This window comes from Polyodon spathula, chromosome 1 (genome assembly GCF_017654505.1).
Source record: "Polyodon spathula isolate WHYD16114869_AA chromosome 1, ASM1765450v1, whole genome shotgun sequence".
Lineage (NCBI taxonomy): Eukaryota > Metazoa > Chordata > Actinopteri > Acipenseriformes > Polyodontidae > Polyodon > Polyodon spathula.
In genome coordinates this window covers 89,618,054-89,639,251 of record NC_054534.1, presented here as the reverse complement: position 1 = coordinate 89,639,251, position 21,198 = coordinate 89,618,054, and the positions used below count along the sequence as shown (strand labels likewise).

General features: G+C 36.9%; 1 protein-coding gene across 6 annotated transcripts in view; it reads right to left on the bottom strand.

Annotated features, from left to right (window-relative positions):
- LOC121323871 (TBC1 domain family member 1-like) overlaps positions 1-21,198 on the bottom strand; it is a 90,276-nt gene that overhangs the window by 23,658 nt on the left and 45,420 nt on the right. For 3 of the 6 annotated variants that reach the window (XM_041265174.1, XM_041265209.1, XM_041265216.1), the window contains 8 exons: positions 20,201-20,317; positions 19,228-19,356; positions 18,745-18,837; positions 17,877-18,139; positions 17,335-17,493; positions 15,444-15,566; positions 14,389-14,528; positions 8,547-8,732 (listed from right to left, as the gene is read on the bottom strand). In XM_041265174.1, coding sequence (XP_041121108.1) covers positions 8,547-8,732; positions 14,389-14,528; positions 15,444-15,566; positions 17,335-17,493; positions 17,877-18,139; positions 18,745-18,837; positions 19,228-19,356; positions 20,201-20,317 — 1,210 coding nt within the window. The remainder of the gene's footprint in view (positions 1-8,546; positions 8,733-14,388; positions 14,529-15,443; positions 15,567-17,334; positions 17,494-17,876; positions 18,140-18,744; positions 18,838-19,227; positions 19,357-20,200; positions 20,318-21,198) is intronic. The other 3 variants (XM_041265183.1, XM_041265192.1, XM_041265201.1) reach the window with 3 other exon arrangements.

The following is a 21,198-nucleotide window of genomic DNA, read 5'->3' as shown; positions in this document are numbered from 1 at the left end:
ACATAATTTTAAATATTTGTAAACAGTGTTTTCAAAACATAGAATGTTTAAATAAGGATTAAACCGTGTGGCACAAACGATACTGCACCCATGTTAGAGTAAAAGCTAATACAATAGATGTTTGAAAAATGGGTAGGTGCTCAAATAGGGATGCAGAATGAACTTGTCCCTTATACCTTAAGAGAGTGTTTTTGTCACGGCAGGTTTGGGCTATGCTGGTGCACATTTCCCTGCTCGTTTGAAAAGAAACAGAACTATGGTTTACACATGTATCCCTACTACGTGCTAAACAGCACACATTGGTATATTAAAACAACAGGTTGGAATCTTTCCAAAAGCAGTTTACATGGGTGTTTCATCAAGAATTCAAATAAAAAACAAAAACAATGGCATGCTGTGAACCCTACACCCGCCCGCCAAAATCCAAGTCAATGCAACTTTTTATGCCTGAATTCTCTTTTCCTTATTGATGTTTAACACAGTACATTTCCACATTACTTTATGAGTTTTCTAATGCTTTCCCCATGATTTAATGCATTTACCACAGCCTTCTATGCTTTTGTCATTTGTTTATGATTTGCCATGCTTCCACGTGCTTCCCCATGCTTATATCACATACATCTTTTGCTTATTGGATTATAATATGCTACATTTTCAATTCCAGAGACATGCTCTTTGATAAACACTTCTCCTGTAAAACATTCCCCTTCTAGTGACCTATTTCCACCGGATTAGTCATTGAGTGCAAGAATGTTCCTGGGAGTGAATCAAGACTTCCTTTAAGCATTTCTGTACTATGAAATGCTATTAGCTTCCACAGAATGTCATGATATACTTACTGAAGAACAGTAACAAGCTGTCGCAAGCAACTCAATTTATACTTTTTTGCAAAAACAGGAAATACTAGAGTGACTGAAAATGCTGAAAAGGGGCACAGGGCCCTGTATTAATGCCAATTTCTTTACAGTTTTAAACTCGTAATTATTTGTACATTTACAGAAGGGAGCGCAGGTTCAAGTTAACGCTAGTTAGTGGTAAAATCAAGGACTGAATTTCCTCACTAGTGAGCTTAAGCGAACACCTGCAGGTTTGACATTTATCCACTCTGGGTGTAGAGGCAATGGTTTGGCAGTGGGATTGGAGAACACCCACTGACCAAATTCTCCAAATGTTGTCTATTTTTTTTTTTCTGTTTTGCAGTGGCTTTAAAATAGGGCCCATCATACTTGGAGACATTCATCCTTGAAAACATCCAGACACAAGAGACTGCCCATTGAATACAGATTTAGGTCGCCATACCTCCTGTATAGCATTGTAAGATCAAGGAAACCCCACAGAATCACCCGCTGCTTAAAACTGCCTCAGTAACTGTTGCATAGAATACAGGGCTCTGTAACTCCACCTGGTTTCAGTGGTGTAATACAGCTGCCTTTTAATTTCTTTGGACACCTATCACAAGTCAACATTCAAAATGCTTGTGACAAAGTTCCAGTGCAGGATTGACTGCTACAGTAGATGCAGTGTATTTATGTTTTTAAAGATATGGTAATCAAACAGTGGGGGCCTAGCAGTGACAGGTTTTGAGTCAAGTACTAGGATTTACCACGGTTTAGGTCAGTAAAATACAATTAAGGCAAAGACAAAGAAACACAAGAAAGGCAAGATCAAAAAGACATTTTAAAAGCAATGACATAATATCAACAGAGAAAACAGTAATCAGATAAAGGGTGTTGCATTTTTGTATCATAGCGCAAACTTCAGGACACTTGGTGAAAATGTTTTGTTTGCGTGTCTGGATGTACACCTTTAAATTAGGTTTCCATAATCATTCCAATGCCCACTGTAATTACTGTAGACAGGTTCGACAAAAGTGTTGTTTCCCAGCAATACTTTTTGATATGATAATCATTACAGTACACAACTTACCCAAGAACACGCTTTAAGAGAATCTTATTGGAATCTCCATAGTATAGTGTAAATACAGAGTTATATTACAATGGTACCAACTGTCCCATTTACTTAAATAAGGAAAACAAGTACATAAATCAACAAATGCTGTGATAAACCCAATGCTTATTGTACATTTTCAAAACATCCATTCAGCCTCCAGCCTGCAATGGAAACTGACACCAACCTGGTACTTCAAATAACCTTTCATTATCATTTCAAAATAATAAAACAAGGACTACCGGCACTGTCTTACTAAATTGTATCCATATCGGTCTTACTAAAAACGTAAACTTTTGTTCTTTTTTTAAAATAACAATACATAAACTGACCTTACTGTGTTAAAATTCACGTTTTTATTTTTAAACTTTACTGGTCTCAGATCCCTGAATATAGAGTTGCAGTGATCAGTACTACACTCAAGTCCAGCTCAGTCAGACATTAAATAAAACTGTAGTCCACGCAGATTCCACATCAAATTATTCAGCTCACTTCTTGCATTGAAACAGCACAATTAGTTTCATCAGCAAATTTCAAAGCAATACACACAGACTTGTAATACAACTGTGCTTGTATTAAGCCATATTTTAAAATGTAAGCAATAGCTGGCACAATGCATAATAGCATGCCACCGTCTCAGAGGAATACATTCCAATGTTCTGTAAAAGCCACAATTACATGTACTGTATACTGAAAGGTTTAACAAACTTGTACTGTACCTCCCAGTGTTCCTCCCTTTCAAAGCCCATGGCAAAACACATACAAAACAACATTGTTTTTTAGGTCATGAACAGTCTTGTTTAATTCTTGTTGGTCCGGAATTTCATGTGATATTCTACATAATTCAATAAATCAGTAGCAGGTTTAAAATGGAAATGTAAAACCCAGCAGTAATGGACATTTTGGCAAGATTCTTTCAATGAGGATTATGTTTTGAACGTGAAAAGGGTAAAGTAAAGCCTTTATGATGCTGTGGTTATCGCAGGATGTACCAATTCTGTACCGAGCTGGTATATCATAGCTTACAATCCAGGGCTGGCAATGGAACATGAAGCAAGCAATGTGATTGGTTGAGCAAGGTTCTAGCTGGCCGTAGATTGGATGGATATGGACAGTTGGAGCCCTGTCACATATTCGAAATTACTGCGCTGCCTCACAGAATCTGAAGTACAGGTAGCCATCTTGCTTACAGTTACTATAATACTGAGTGACCAATTAGCTGCAAAAAAAAGTAGTTAGTAGACATGACGATTTGGATGAAGAACAATTAAATGAACTGGAAGATACCAACAATTAAATAAATAGCTCTCTTTATACTCACTGACCCCGACTTTGTCACTTCAAATAATGTATTTTTAGCGGTTTGTAAACACTACAGAAAAAACACCTGCACATTATCCACCACTACTGAAATTTTAATTTGTTTTTCTCCCATTTTGCTGAAAGTTTCCTGAAACATCGTCTTGCACACACAGAAAAAAAAAATTATTCAGTGCCATCTCAACCTCCTGATGGATCTTTTCAATGGCAATATAAAATTCAACACATCAAAATAAATATATTTACTTACTTTTGCATGGCTCATTAAATCAATTTACTCAGCTTATCTTGTGAGTATTTATCAGTATGTAGTTCAAAGTTATAAATGAGACTTATATTGTGGTTCCTTTATTGGCATAAGGTGTAAGGATATTTAATAAAACATTTTTTTAAAAAATTCAATGTTTAACTTGGATTACACTATGTAACACAATTTTTGTTCCTGGGTAGTAAGTGTTATTTCCTAATTACTTATGCCTCAAAAGTACAGAAAATGGCTATTATTCCCCACAAACTTTGCTTTTGTGACCAGGACAGTGATATTTTGAAATTTACCTATTTCCAATGAGAAAACGGGCGAATGTGTGTCTTTTCGTTCACATAAAGTCATATGAATCCAAATTAACATGTATTTATACTAAAGTAATACAAAAATGACTACAAAAGATTTAGAAGTGAGTAGTTTTTCGAGACTTACGATCATACTGTAAATCACTTACACGAATCAGCCCCCAAATGTAGTCTCCCATCATGTTCTCGATATACTGTCCTTGGTAGTGGCGTTCAAAGTCCAGTATATCCTGGTGGAAGCGCTCGCCTTGCTCCTCCGAGTACGCTCCCATGTTCTCCTTGAATTTATCAAGATGAGCATCAAGGATATGGACTTTGAGGGATATCCTACAGCCCATTGTGCCGTAGTTCTTCACCAGAGTCTCAACCAGCTCCACATAGTTTTCGGCCTTGTGATTGCCCAGGAAGCCCCGAACCACTGCGACAAAGCTGTTCCAAGCCGCTTTCTCCTTACTAGTGAGCTTCTTGGGGAATTCATTTCACTCCAGCATCTTCTTTATCTGTGGTCCGACGAAGACACCGGCTTTGACCTTTGCCTCAGACAGCTTAGGGAAGAAGTCTTGAAGGTACTTGAAGGCTGCCGACTCCTTATCTACAGCTCTGACAAATTGTTTCATAAGGCCCAATTTGATGTGCAGTAGTGGCATCAGCACCTTCCGGGGGTCCACCAGTGGCTCCCACTTGACGTTGTTCCTCCCCCCAGAGAACTCGGTCCGCTGTGGCCAGTCCCGCCTGTGGTAGTGCGCCTTGGTGTCCCTGCTGTCACAAAGGCAAAGATAGCAGGGAAACTTGGTAAAGCCGCCTTGGAGACCTATCAGGAATGCCACCGTTGCAGCCTCTTGATGCCATCTCAGAAGAATGCAGATATGTATCCACTTAGGCAGCTGGAACTAAACTGAACTGGTGGGCTTAAGGCCCCTGTATTTATACTACTATTTATATTACTGGAAAGTTCTAGAAGTTACTCCAAGTTTACTCAGCACTGAATCTATCTGGAATGTTCTGGAAAATACGTAAATTTCAAAATATCATTGTCCTGGTCACAAAAGCAAAGTTTGTGGGGAATAATAGCCATTTTCTATACTTTTGAAGCATAAGCAATTAGGAAATAACACTTACTACCCAGGAACCAAAAAAAAAAAAAAAAATTGTTACACAGTGTTATAAATGCAATAAGGCCCTTCAGGATGTCCACATATGTTGAATATACGGACCTCTCAGGAGTTAGAAGTACTCGACTCAACGTCCTGAAGCGTCTGTATATTCAACTGTGGAAGGGTTGTGGGCAATTCACTGACAAAAAGAACTTCCTTTGTAACGCCGCTCAGGCGCACTGATTTATTGCATCCCGCAGAGGGCGCTATTGTCTATGGCCTGAATACTGCCAACAGTAAACAGGATCACGGAATTACCAGTCCTGGTATAGGGTCAGTGCACATCCAAACGCTACAATTAATAATGAAAACAAAAGGTGCTGCACTCAGCAGCGTCACCCCGACCGTTGCTATCCGCACGGTCCGGGTCTCCGTCCTATGCTACGGTGTACCCTCCACCTATACATGTTTTGGGGTCTCCCCAAGGATTCCCCAATTTCTAAAATCTTTCTTTTTCCAATGTTTTTTTTATTTATTCAGTTTGTTTTTGTTTCGCTGGCCATGCGCAGTCTGGCAGCTAGCTGGTTCGTTACGTCTAAAAAGGACAGCATAGTCTTTATAGGGCCAGCAATCCCCCAAGGCCCGCTGCTCAGCCGCTCAGAGAGAGGGAAAGCCACACCCTCTCTCCCTCACTGCCATGACGACAGGTGGATATTGTAAGGCTGCTGCCCTCTTCCTGCAGCACAGGTCTCCCCCTGCTACATCAACGTATACGGCCATCCCATAGTGCCTTATAGCATACATATACTGAATTTAAATCCCTATAGAAATAGGTGGGGCAGTTGTATAGTTGTATAGTACATTATGATTAGGGGTCTACCGAAATCGCGATTTTGCGGAAATCGTCAAATTGAGGGGTCACCGAGAAATTCACCTCTTTTAAGGGCCAATGCATACCGGACAAGTACAGAGAGAGAGATTATGGGATAATGGGATTATATTAACTACTGCACAACGCTCATATACTACGTATCTTCCTTCTGTATATAGCCATTTTTTATTAATTCGCCAACTGGAAAGTCAGCCCAAAAAGTATTCCTTTCTGCAAGTTGAATCAGTGCTAAAACGATCCAGCACAGCCACCTCCCTTACTTTGTTGCAGTTGGAATTTCAAGTTTTCTTTGTTTTGACTCAGTACTAGTAAAATTAATTAATGGATGATACAAATAACATGACAACGAACATGGTGCCTACACTGCCTTTATTAAAGCATGCCAGGTGCCCTTGGGTATTCGAATTTTGAGGCTGTTTCTAATCTATTTCCACATCTATATAACTTGGCAAAGCTTTGCCTTACACTTCATACTAATTCAGTGGATGCAGAGGTGCAGTTTCAATGTATGTGCAAGTCAACTGCAGGAGGATGTTGCATGTTTGCCTTTAACAGATGACAGCACTCTATTTTAGTAAGGAAGCAAGCACCATTATTTTTAGGCTTTATAGTTTTTCTAAAATACTGTCTCCTTAGGTTTATTTAATGTTTAAACAGGTCAGCGAAATGTCTGCGAAATCCTAATTTTATTCCGCAACTTAACCCTAATTATGATATGCTACAATACATACAGGTATTTGTAAGCAATCAAGCTATTACAGCACTATTTTGGGAAGACTGAACAAACCAGAAGTTTTTGAAAAACACTCCAGAAGCTACAGTTTCTGATATATATTTTTGTATTGTACTGTTAAAACACAATTTTGAGAACCCTGCTAATGTAGTGCTATGTTCAGGGGGTGTCCTCTTATGTTTAGAAGTTTGATTGAATAATGTCAAAAAAACACAAGGTCATATACAGTAACTGTTTTTGTACCTTTTTTTTTTTTTTTTTTTTTTTTTTTTTAATTTTCCCCTTATTGTAGAACAGAGATGCTGCAATTGCAATCCCAGCTTCTGGTAAAAGATAACCTGAAAACCGTCGATAATTTGAGGGCAGAGAAAAAAAAAAGATTACCCCAAAGGGGTTTTAAAAATAAAAAATAAAAATGGGACTTGTGAAATGTTAACCTAAAAAAAAACATACTGGATGTCAAGCTCCTGTAAAAATGGTATGCATTGCATCACTTCTGCCCGAGGAAAACTATTTTTAAAGTGTCCTTCTTTTCACACCCTCTGATTAGTCTGCTCAGTCACTCCCTTCCTTCCCTTCCCTGCCCCAGGCTGCACATCTGTCATCTTCTAACCTACAGTCAAGTGCACAGCCTGCCCTTTGTACGTCAGCAAGTTATTTTCTGGGATTATATAAAGCGAGCAACTGTCAACAAGCACAGAGCCAGCCCACATCCATCTGTGCAAACAGGCAGAGACACGGAGGGAGAGTACTACAGTATTTGCAGTTTAAAAATAAAAAACTTCAAAACTGAAAAAAGAAATCAGATAGTTTTATGTAATACTGCATGTGTGATTTTAGTTTTACATTAAAACATCATGGATTTTTTTATTGATCTCTAATTGTTCAAAGCCAACAGATGTTTTTTTTTTTTTTTTTTTTTTTTTTTAAATAAAATAAAATCAGGTCCACAGCATCCTGCATCCTAGTAAAATGCTGGTTTGGGAGAATCTCCAGCTGTTGTGGGGGGGGGGGGGGTTGGTGGGAGTAGGTAGCAAGAAAAGTGATTGGCAGCCGACACTTAATATAAGATCATTCAAGAAAACATACAAGCACTTAGTATACATTAGCCACTAATTAATATGACAGACTAAAATAAAATCTTTATATACAATATCAAATATTTGTTCATGACAAAAGTACTGGCACCTTTGCATTAGAAGGTCTGTAAAAATGTATTAAAACTAATTAAATATATGCGTTGATTGAAAACCATTACACATTAATTAAGCTGCATTATAAAACCAACAGCCAAAAAAGAGGTAATTATTTTCAATGTCTGTTGAAGAAAACATTTTGGCAACACAGAAGATGCTGGGCAAGACAAAGGAGTTGGATTCACGTTTGAGAAAAGCACTCGTAGCAAACTACAACAAAGGAAATGGCTGCAGAACAGTATCAAAGAGCTATGCAATACTAAAATACAAAAACATTGCATTAAACTATAGAAGGATAATGTAGATCATCTTTTTTTTTCTTTTTTTTTTTTTTTAGTAGTCACCAATTGTTTTTTTCATTTTCTCCCCAATTATTTTTAGGCTCAGCTCACTGCTACCACCCCCCGTGCTGACTCAGGAGCGGCGAAGACGAGCACACACTGAGCAGATTCATCTTTTAATAAATTACAGGGTAGGATGTTCAAAGCTAAACTTAACAAATGTAATATGATAGACCAAGGAATGTTAGAAATATATAAAACAAATTATAGTTTAGTGATAGCACATTTATGGCAAATGACCATCCAGTCTTCGTTTTCAATGCATCCAATTAGTAGCCTTGAAGCACCCAGTTTCTGAACTTGGATTTCATGTTTTGTTCATGGTTTTTATACTGATATGTCATTTAAAGTGTTTTAATGGGTTTATTAAGTCCTTTTTTTTGCTGCCACCTTCCTAATAAGAGAGGCCTCAGTTTCAGTAGGCTCTTTGTTCAATAAAAAGTAAAAACTCACCTTGTAGCTTCTGGTTTTCTTTCTCCATTCTCAGGAGAACTATCTGCTGCAGGATGGCTTTCCTCCACAGCTCCCGAAGCTCATGCTGGGTCTTTTTTCTCTCTTCTACCACTGGAACCAAGAATCCATCTCCACACACAGGAGACAGAGGTGCTCTTGAGGGCAGTTCAGCTACATCTGTCCATTCTGTGAGAGAAAGATGAACAGCGTGCTATGTACTGTCTGCAGAAAACACATTGTAAAATGCAAGTTATTTATGTGATCGTGTTTGCTGGCAATCCAATCCAACAAAATAAACAAGCAAGCAAATTAAATATCACACTTTTACTGAGATACAACCTGTCCTTTACTGACTCAAGGCCGCAATGAACTTTAGTAACCCTGAGTTTTACCCTTCCATACAAATCCTTCTCAGAATGCAGAGATTAATGCACAAATTCCTTGGTACTTACCAGTGTAAAATTATATGTAAATGGCCCTGTATCATTTTTTAAAGGGTTTTTCTTTTTCTTTTTTTTTTTTTTTTTTTTTTTTTAAACTAAAGGACACTTTTTTTTTCTTTTTTTTTTTTTTTTTTTTTTTTAAACTAAAAGACACCTTTTTTTTTTTTTTTAAGTAGTCGCCAATTATTTTTAATATTTTCTCCCAATTTAGAATATAAAATTATTTTTAGGCTCAGCTCATCACTACCACCCCCACGCTGACGGGAGTTTCAAAGACAAACACACGCTGTCCTCCAAAGCGTGTGCCGTCAGCCGACTGCTTCTTTTCACACTGCAGGACCTCCATGCAGCCACCTCAGAGCTACAGCGTTGGAGGACCACGCAGCTCTGGGCAGCTTACAGGCAAGCCTGCAGGCGCCTGGCCAGACCACAGGGGTCGCTGGTGCACAGTGAGCCGAGGACATCCTGGCTGGCCTTAGCCCTCTCCGCCCGAGTGGCACTCAGTCGGTCAACTGCGCTGGCCCTTGGGAGCTTCTGTCCATGCTCGGCAGTGGAATAGCCTGGACTCAAAACAGTTTTACTGCTGTCTTACATCTGTAAGCTGAAAAGGGGGTTACACTTCGTTGTCTATAGCTTTAACAAATGATTTCCTCACAGTGGGGAATTCTGGGGGCTTGAATCATCAGGGAGTTCTGATGATCCTGCTGGACTTCATGTGTCTCAGTAAACAACTGAGAAGAAATTTCATTTATGAAAGTTGCTGCTGTGACTAAGTACTTTTTAGAAAAAACAAAAAAACAAAATGTGACACAATGATTAAGCAGAACTTGTACGGGGTTAAACAAAGAAAACAAAAATAACAAAATAAAAGGAAACCAGTCTAATATTTATTTGGGAAATCCCTTTGTAGGAATTTCCTGACTATTTGTTAGTATATAACTTGCTCAAAAAGAAAGTACCTATTTAATTGAATATATTTAAAATCCACTTGCTTGATTTCCCTTTTCGGTTGTTTTATAGGCACATGTTGCTACATGGTTAGCCTAAATCTAACAATTATATTGCTAGGTCACAAAGATTTGTTGTCCCAAAAAAGTTTGAAAACTGTGGTTTTGAACACAGCTCTTGGGTAGGGCCGTGCTCCTCCCGAGCGTGCTCAAGTTCGAATTAAAGGGGATGTAAATCAGAGTTTATGTCCCGATCTAGTAATTATCAACTCCATGTTAAATCTGGCTGTTTTCAATACTTGACTACATTTTTTAAAACTCTAGATTATTTCAAAATGAAGTATTCCTGAATTACAAAATTCAAGTGAACTATATAACATTTTCATCACAGACCATAACTAGCACAAAACTACCTTGTCTGAGATTAGCGTTAACCAAGGTCTGTGAAGCCAACTGTTAGTGTTGTAATTACAGTAGTTTGTAACAACAAAAAGGTATGACTTGGTTCAGAATAAACCTGCAAGTTTTCTTTTTTTGTAGTTTTCTTGGTGGTGTTATTAATTCTAATCTTTATAAAATTAATGTTTGGTGTACTGGAGGTTATTTTTTATGTCCAAACCTGTCAGACTACTGTACCTCCTCTAATCTTGAATACTAGGGCTTAACAGGTTGTAAAAATAAATAATTGAAATACTTATTTTTATGTTAAAAAACATGTTTTTTGTATTCTTAATATTGCTGTTGGGTATAATCGGCAGCAACACAGCAAAGGGGGTTATTGGATACCAACAAAGTGGACAAACGCACTGATCATAACTCCATGATAGCATTTGAATTCTGTTAGTATGAATTAAAGACTTGCTTGTAGGGTAAAGTTAAATTGCTATAATTAAATTCGATAACAATAGCTGATAATTATTTTGGAATCATATAAAAATGTACATAATCTGCTTCAATTATTTTATCATTTGTTTAAATCCAGAAACAAGGCCAAAGAGAATGCAACCTCGCTGTTTTTTAACTAAGCTCTTTGAATTTAAGGGTATTATTTAGCGGAGCATTATCTAAGCGGTTCTTGTCATAAAGGAAAGTCCCTTGTGGCTATCCACTCCCTATTCAAACAGGAAAGGTGAGGCTCTTTCAAAAGGCAGAAGTTGAAAAATTGGTCAGGACAAAAAGGCTCATTCTAACCCTCCCAGTTTTGCAAAACATCCACAATCCACAAACTATTATGCTAGTTTATCCAATATTTTACAGCAGTCGTAAAGAATCCAGGTTCAGGAGCCCTCATCCGTGATGCCATGCTAAGATTATATTCTCCTAACCTTTGCTCAAGAACTATGTTCTTAGAACCAGCTATGCTGTTAACAAAATCCCTCCAACACAAACAGCACCCGATTGGCCTACAACTGTGTTTATACCCTCTGAATCCAGCATTACACTATACGGTGGCATCTCTAACAACAATCAAACACTTTACACCCAAAGTATTAAACTTAAAATACAATTCAACATTAGTCAGCTGTATTTTCCAGAAATATACCAGATACCAAACAACTTTTTTTTTTTTTTTTTCTTGTTTCATTTTGCTATTTTAGGGTCACATTTTCTTTTTTTTATGCTATGTTAGTGTTACTAAAAGCTGAGGGGTATGAAAGAAACCCTGAGTCACTTGCTGGCAGTTGCTACACTCTGAAGTTACATAACAGCTTCATGTACTATGATTTTGATTTGATGCCAAACTATGCAAAATATGATTATGTCTTCACATAACTCCATCCAAGCACAATTATCACTTGCTTGCTTGAAACGTCTTAGGAGGTACACAACTGGCAACAGTTAACTGTGTTACAACTAGAATAATCCAGTGTGAAACAATTTGAAGAAGTCTGTGTTAATGCCAAGCATGGGAATTTATCTCAGAAAGTATCTACAACAGATTTAATTAACAAAATAAATAAATGCCATTGTTCCTGAAAATACATTAGTTACTGACAATATGAACATTTTTTTTTGCAACACCTCATTTAAAAAACTAGGGAGTGGATTTCACAAGAATTTAATTAATTTTTCAATATAAAACAGCATTGTTGACTTTATTTACTTGTTAATATTTAAAATCTTGTCAATGGTTGAACGTGAAAATGTATAAACCTTTATTATTAGTTACACCAACCAACACTCGTAGCTCTACTCATTAAACATTATATAACATTTGAAAATAAAAACAAATACTTTCCCTAACCACATTTTTACCACATAATTTTTTTTATATGAGTTTTTGAAAAAACTTAGCAGTTATATGCAGGTCAACCAGGTAACTAATTTATCAGAATGCTGCACTTATAATAAACTACATTATAATGTCAACAACAATTTGATTTACCTGCAAAAGTCTCCTGTTTGCAAGGCAAAACATGTACAAATAAACAAAACCCTCCTAACTACTGTCAAAAGAGCCATAAGATAACTGAACACAAATCTCTCCTACAGTTTTTGTGTTGTAACTCTAGACCTGAGAGAGCTATTCAGTTATTTGGAGGAAGGGCCTTCACCCCGTATACAAAAAAAAAGAAAAGAAAAAAATGCTGTCAAAGCACTACTGTTCTCCCAAGGCAAAAAGCAAGCCTCTATTTGAGGAAACTGTATCCCATACCCGCCCTACAACCCAACCCAAGTCTGATTGTTATCTTTCAATGAACGTCTTTACTGCAGAGCTCACTGGGCGCCTCTGCTTGGTCTGCCCGCCGCCCTTATGAGCATGTTTGTTTCCAGATAATGTATCATTTCAGATAAGGCACATATTTTCATACAATTCTTTCAGTCTGAATGCAATTTGGGGACCCTATTCACAGAACTTTTTCTATATTCATGTGGTACTCACAAAACGTGTTGTTGTTATCCTTAACAGTCTAGAACAGTTTCATGAACAACCCTTTTATATAACCAGTGCCGAAAGGTCTACTTTTCTGATAATTCACTGGTTCTTAATCTAACCTCTATTTATTTATTTAAGCAAATAAATAAAGCACAGACTTATTAAAAAAAAACAAAAAAAACAAAAAAACAAAAACAAACCATCTTTAAATAACTCCCAAATCCAGAAGGAATTACCAATATAGATGTTGTATTCATTTCTGGTTTATTAGTTAAGGGAAGTGCATACTCCAAACTTTGTAATTAAAGCTTAAAAATCAAGCTGAAGTCATGTACCAACACATCACCCAAAGATATAAAATAAATGTCACCCTGCACTGGTGTGTTATCATGTCTTTGAAGTTTTTGCACTATGGCTTACTTAATATGAAAACAATTGCCTTTATTTTTACAAATCATGTTCTTTATGTGCTCTATAGAGTTAATTTGTTTTTATTCTTTATTTATATTTTATGGATTTGTTAATAATTAAGATTGTGTGGGTGAAGGACAATAGATGCACATATCCTCCAATCATCACTTTTTAAAAGGGATCTGGGACCATTTTACTTAGATCTGCATATGTTAGGAAAAAATTACGTGATTTCTTCGCATTGTGTGTTGCTAAAAACAAATCATGTTGCCTTTCTACAAGATACCTTGTCCTAACATGCCAGATAGCACAAAAGGTATTTCTATATTCTTTCCACATCCAAAGAAATTGTTCACAAATCATTCTTTCAACAAAACACCACTCTCTTCAGAATAGAGGGTTTGTTGGGGTGAATGTAAACCTGAGGTGAATGCAATCACATTTTATCCTGCTTTGTTTTAACAGTGTGCACATTACCTGCACAGATTTGGTCACACTGTTCCTTGAAGTAGGTTTACCAGTAATATAATAAGTTAATATCAGTAAGTTACAGTGTATAGAAAACTCAATATTTTGTGTCACCAGTGGTGTAATTCTAATAATTATTTTTGTCCAAAACATAGAGCATTTTACAGATCGAGAAGGGGTTGCCTGAACCATGATACACCACACTGTAAATCACGCCACAGCACCACAGGAGTCACTGTCTGAACAACATAATTAAGCTGCATTCCATAGACCTGATGCTACATGCATAAAGAAAGATAATGAATGATTATGGCAAACACATTAGCAAACATCTGTCAAAAGACAGCCATTTCTAACAAAAGCCCAAGCCCAAGATGTAAAGATTATATCCTATAGATGTACACATCAAAGGGCTGAACAGATCATGCTGCTTCTAAACACTAGAAGAGAGCTGTGATGAACAACAGTGCCATTTAGTGGCTAAATGTAAAAATGCATGTTCTGTAGGCAACACTTTATTAACACCTATTAAATGTAAATCACCCTGCCCTCCTCACATATTTGAACCAGAAATTGATTTTGAACTGTGTGTGTAGCATGTTAAATATTGACATGCCTCACATGCTTCATTTGACATACACTGTATCATCTTCTTATGCAATTGTGAAACATAACAGTTTCTATAACATTCCTACCGTCATATCTGCTGGGCGAGTCACAACCTTTCTGTGGCGTTGCTACTCGGAGGAAGATCTGCTGTCGCCACGAATGACGCCGGTTCCTCACTGGACTGTCGCAGTCGTTACCTCTAGGACTGGACCGATGCTTCAAGTCACTAAAATGAATAATCTAAAGTTATTCCAATGGCGATTTAAACACTTGTAACTGTATAGAGCAACAAGTTAGTTCAAAAGAGCAGTTCAATGTATTTTATTCCCCTCTGAAAAGAAGAGGGCACATATTTAAAGAAACTGTCTTGGATGCTTGGGAGCAGAAATAAATACAAGAGCAGGTCCAGATCCTGAGGACTGAAATCACGATCTACCATTAGAAATGGTGATGGTGATATGGTAATACGCATAGCTTCACATTTGCACATTATTAAGATCATAAAAAAAAAAAAAAATAATAAATAAACAAACATGGTTAAAAAAAAAAAAATACGCTGGATGTAACTGATGAACAGTGTGTGTGAAAAGCCAGATAAAAAAAAAAAAAAAAAAACATATAACTTGGATCTTTGGGTGAACGGAACATCTTTGTGTGATAATCCTGCCATTGTCACTTTTTATCTTAAATTTCATTATGCAAATTTTTTTTTTATTGTTCACTGTTAACTAAAAGCAAAATCCTACAAGTTATATTCTATTTTTTGTGTGTGTTTTGTGCAATGGGGAGTGGGCAACTTGATTTCTCTAGCATTTAGTCCCTTGGGCAAGAAGTTTTTTTCCCAAATTCCACAACCTTGTTATATGCTCTGGGAGACTGGAAACAGGACAAGCAGAGTTGTTCAGGAACACTATAGGCTTTCTTAGGTTTCTGTGGGAACTGGTCCTACTGCTTCACCTCTTGAACACAGGCCAGCATAAAATAAGTGACTTTTAAAATAACAAAACAGCGCTCAAACCCACAATAAAGCACTGTTTTTTTTCACTAGCCATCTACTCACCACCACAAATGTGCCTCCTGTCACTCCTAGAATCAGCAAGGGGTTAATAACCATGGGGAACATTTCACAAATTAGCCATACCTTTTCTTAAAGTCAACGGTGCTGTTTTCAGCTACTGGAGCCAGAAATTTCAGAAAATTGGGGACAGAAGAAGAAGAGTGAAGCCTTGCCCGTAGGCCACTAAGATGAGAGGTGCTCAGGGTGCTATTGAAGAGAAGTGCAGTTTAGAAAAGACAGGAATAATAAAAGGAGGGAAATAAATGCATCAGCTCAGATAGCAGAAGACATTCAAATTCCATTGTACATTTCACTTTCATCCCTTGCTAGTTTGTTCTCTTTTATTTTATCTTCGAATTTCCCAAAAACTGGACGTAACAAAATTGAAATATACAGATAAAAGTAAAAATAAAAGATGTGAAAAGTACCAGCAGTGTGTGTAAGTTTAATAAGGTATTTTAGCGTCAGAAATGGGTACTGATGCCCAAAACTGTGTTTGGTTTTTACTTAATTGTATTTATTTATTTATTTATTTATTTTTAATTAAAATTGGAAGAAAAAAAATAATAATTCATGAGCGAGCTGATGAACGAGAAACTGTGACTAAGTTGATGATTACGGGTCTGACAAAATGCTCAGAGATTTGTCAATAAGTTAGTCCTGAAAGCCTGGGGGTACCCTTTCCAACAAAGCTCAGCAGTGCCCTATCATATCCTTTTCTACATCTTCTAGTGATTATTAAAAGGTCAACAGGCACAGCATTGCTGTTGTAGAAGATTTACAGGTGTAGAGGGTTCTAAGAATCCACAAGACAGGTGCCCTAGGTGCTCTAGAAAGGTTTCCTACACTGCTACCAAGCTGTATGTATGAATAAAACATGATTTGTTTTTTTAAATAACCTAAAAAGCGAGTATATATTTTTTGTATACTAAAGGGGTGATGAAAGCATTTGCGACAGCATTAAGGCCATAGCATCGAGTTTACGCCAGCCTTATAATTGCCTTGTATGTATCATGACACTTTTGGCAAGTTAAGGCTGTCTTAGCACCGCCAAAATGTCTGCGTCGGTTGATCTTGATACATGTCCCCCTAAATGTATATTTTAAATAACAAATGATTTATAGTATACTTTCTTTCTTAACTGTACACAATACGATGTCTGTTTATTGATAATGCTTACAGTTTATGCCTTTACTATTATGAACCCTTCTGTAAACAGATGCATCGTCATAACTGGAAGTAACATTTCCAGCGATATTAAAGGAACAATTGTGCAACCAGATGTTCTATAATGATCTTTGTACATTTCCTGTTGTGCTTGGATGATGAGTAGTTGCAGAGAAGCCCCTCTTTTGAATGTTCTACTACTACAAACTAAAGAGAAAATAAGAATGCAAAGTGATGTTTGGACCTACATATGCGCAACAGATAGTTGGCCAATGCACTACAAGCAATATTTCAACACTTTTCCTGTAATTACATTTTGTTACAGATCATCAATACAATGTTCAAACAGTAATTTTTAAAAAAATATATATATTATTACTTTTTATATATTGTTACAGATACATAGAGGCTAACATACAATATTGGATGTTTGATTTTCATGATATTGGGCCCTTTTATTTAGACCGGTTGCATATTTCCCAGTGCCTTTCGTACAACTACGACATTCTAGGAAGGTAACTTTGAGGTGCTACCCTCCCTCCCTGCACTGGACAGTGGGGGTAATCAATTTGACAACAAAACAGTAGCTTTTGTGTACCAGCAAAAGATGGATTGTTGCCAACGAAACACTGTGGTCCCAAATTTCAAAATAAAGGCAACCCTGCAGTATGCATCAGCTTCACAATAACTGCCTCTTAACTGCTGTGAATCTTAAAATTCCTATTTCCTGGAGAACATTTTATATTACAACTGCAGTTTGTGACGGGGAAAAGGTTTAAAGATCTAAGCTATTTGTTTGCAATCTCACCTCCTTTTCAACATGCGCCCACTTTGTTCTCCACCTGAATTTTGCTTTAAGGATTTAAAAAAGTTTGGAGAGGAAGCAGAGGGCAACAGACGAGCTGGAGGTGTGGGTGCGGAGGGAGAAGCAGTGGGGCCCTTGTCTTCAGAGTCATGTGCATTCAAGCTAACCCAGGAGCAGTACAGAGAAAAACAGAGCAAGATTCAGATCTTACAAAGTGAAGTTAGAATTGGAAAAAAAGGTTTAAAAGTGTGAAACATGCTGTGTTCTGTGAAACAAAGGAAGCACAATTAGTTTGGTGCCTACAGAGTTATAGATAGGCGAATCCCTGTCTGGATGGATGGATGGATGGATGGATAGATAGATAGACAGCAAATGATCAAGATAAATAGATCAAAATCAAGATAGCAAAACGGGCCTATATGCCTGAAGATATGGAAAGACTGTTTTTTCTGTTTGTGACAGTGATCTACATATTTATCAATAAACTTTCAAAGTATTGTTTCAAAATGGCATATGACCTCCTCATACAGATTTAAAGCTCTCACCTGCATTCGTTCTGTGTCTCCGTGCTGACTGAATAATACCTCATGAGCCTGGCTTTGGGGATACTTGTTGTTTCCTCCACTGGCTGCAGGAGCTGCTCGCTGTGAATAGGCAGGTGACTTAGAGTATTGGCCCTCCGTCTGAATCCATGCCCAGGAGACTCATGGGAAGGGTTGTCCAGCTTTTTCAAGTCCCCTGTGGACCCATGTGCCTTCACAAGGCTTGTACTAAGTGGCTGTGCAAGCGCTTCAGTAATGGAAGGCTCCTAAGGGGGTACAATATCACCAAGAAAACATTGCAAAGACTTCCAGCTGCAGTCATTCTTTGTTAAGTTCTGCACTTAATAAATAGCCCTCTTGCAGCAAATTACACAGCCTGCTTTAAACAAGGTGGGACATGCATGTCTGTTTTGTAGGATATGAATACAAGATTACAGGTGTTAGTATTGAAAGTGCTGGATAACCGGTTCTTAAGATATAGACAATGCAAAGGTCACATACATGTATGTAGATTGTCCATGGTTTGCAGGAATCGGTAGAATGGTTTCAAAATCATATTCTTAGCTCCATGTACAGAAAAAGCCATAAGTTTGCTCATTTTTCGATGGCCAAAGACCATTTTCAACTTGTGATTTAATTCTACATATTGAAAATCATGCTACTTGACGAGAATATTTACTTTTAATGCCTTCACTGGATTTGAAACGGAGGACCCCCACCAAACTCACAGGTTTTAACGTTTTAACAGGTTTTAAAGTTACTTATGGATTATGGATATTGTAAATGACACTACCATATGGTTGAACTACTACTGGACAAAAGATGCTAAAACACATGGTACTGACTTGTAAAATGCATTCAAGAGACTTACCTTGCTTGCACTGTTAAAGTTTGCACTGGAAGAGGAGTTGTCTGTATCCAGACTTTCAAAGCTTTCCTTCTGATTTCTCAGTTTGCTGCCCCCCTAGGAAGATGACCAGACAGATACCCAACATTTTATTCACAAGGACTCGTCAAATCAGCCTCCTACGGACGTAACTACTGTAAGCTTGTTGTTTATGACCATCCCAAATATTTTGGGTGCTGCAATAAAAGGTGCAAGTTGGATATTGCACAGTTGATCTATAACTTTAAACAAAGTAAATTCTGAAGTAAAGCTATTAGTTGACAAATATGGCTAATGTCTTCATTTTCAGTTTGTATAAAGCTAACATACTCCCCTGTTAAAATCTGCAACTGGAAATACCTTTCATAAAGTATATAAATCTAAAGGTTGCCAAATCCATTGGCTAAAGTGGTATCAGAACAACCACTCTCTCAGAGGAATATAAATAACATTATTACATCTACTTACCCTGGATAAAATACCTTCCAAAGACTCAGTGAGAGACCTCTTGGCTCGAGTTTTTAGCTGTTCCAGTCGTAACCGTCCAGCACTCATCTGCAACTCATTTGGCACATCTTCTGATAGATTCTGTGAAGGCTTAAAATGAGCCCCATAATTAGTTTGCACCATGTGTTACTTCATTAAATCTTTGTATAAGACATTAAAGAAAAAAAAAGTTCCTCAATTATCAGCAAACTTTTTTTTTCTGCAACCAAAATAACCATCCATTATATAGTTAAAGGATTAGTAATAAAGGTTTTAATTTTTTCTTAAAATTATATCTACTTCCAAGTACAAGCAGGGTACTGTAGATATCAGTGCTGAAAACTTGTGAATTTATGGATAAAGCATTAATTTTAGAAGCAATACACCACCTATATATCTCCCTCAGCTCTCCAGCAACTCTAGACAATGTATTCTGCCAGTAAAAATGTTTATTTTTTGCAAACCTCGCAAGGCAGAAATGGGTCCAATGAACCCCAATGTATCATGTACACTCTTAAGAAGGATTACTGCCATTTTCCAGAGTCTGACAAAATAAAGGTTATCGATTAACCCTTAAATCACATCCATGACGAAAGCTCATTTCCTACCTGTTTAATTTTATATTATCTATGCTCTGTTATGCTCTGTTGTTGTTTATGCTTACTGTAGATCATTCTTTACTGGGCTTAATAACATGGATCCATTTCCAACCATTGAAAAACAGATTTTCAGAAAGGACCACTAGGGATGTGCAACTAATTTCTGTTACATCTCAAACTGAAGGTAATAAAGGGAATGGTAACACCTTAAGGACTATGCATATAGTCTCACCAAAATGACTGTACAGTCGTCAAAAGGTCCAAAGAAATTATTTTAGAATGATATGTACCGGTATGTCAGCATTATTGAACAGACATATTATACACTCTATTGTTCAAGTTGCGTTCCAACTTACCTGCTTCATCTCGCCATTATTATTATGCAAATGGTTCTTCTGTTTCTCCTCATACAGACTCCTTAAGCTCAACATAATCAGTTCGTTTTCTTCATGTTCAGATTTTGGTTTTGCTTTCTGAGAAAAACCACATAAAATAAATATTACATATTCAATATTAAATTGTGACTATATTATTCATCTTTACTCACACATCTGAGTTATATCCATTATGCCTAGTAAACCTTTCTTTATAAAGTATCAGTTATCCCATCAGTTATTTATGAATAGTGCATGCAAACTTTAGGTTTACCAGATACTGTAGTAATATGAACAATACTGTATACTAAATGTACTGTACAGTAGAAGGCAGTGTTGCATGCAAGCACATGCAACTGTACAGTGAATTCTTACTAGTTTGTCTAAAATCACACCATCTGGCTGTTAAATATAATTATAAAATGATTCCAATGATTCCACTTTGTCCAGTGAGAAAATGTATGTTTTCTAAAAAAATAATTAAAAATTAAAAAGCAGCAGATAGGAAAGCTGAAAAACATAAAATAAGAAAGGAACAAAATAGAAGATTCACCTTAAAACAAATAAAATAAACCCTCACTAATAAAGGTAATCAAATAAAGGCACCGATAGGCAAACAATAAAAACAGTATTTTTAAATTCATTTCAAAATCCATGCAGTTTGAATAATACAAAAATTTAAGCTTTTTTTCAATAATGGCCACTAGATGGGGTGCTTGACTACCTTTTGTGATCTCCTTTGATCACCTTAATCCCTACACAAGGAACTGAGTGGTTGTTCAAACGGTTTCTTTTTAAAATACACTTGAGAGCGACACAAGTGTGATTGGATAACGAGATCCAACCTCTCAGTACATTTTAAACACTGTTTCGTGCATCTCATTGCAAAGATAAGAAAGTTAGGATAATTGTATTTGTGGGTCATACCATACATGTCCCTTGTACCTTAAAGGGTTACGAACCTGGGAAGCAGCATTTTG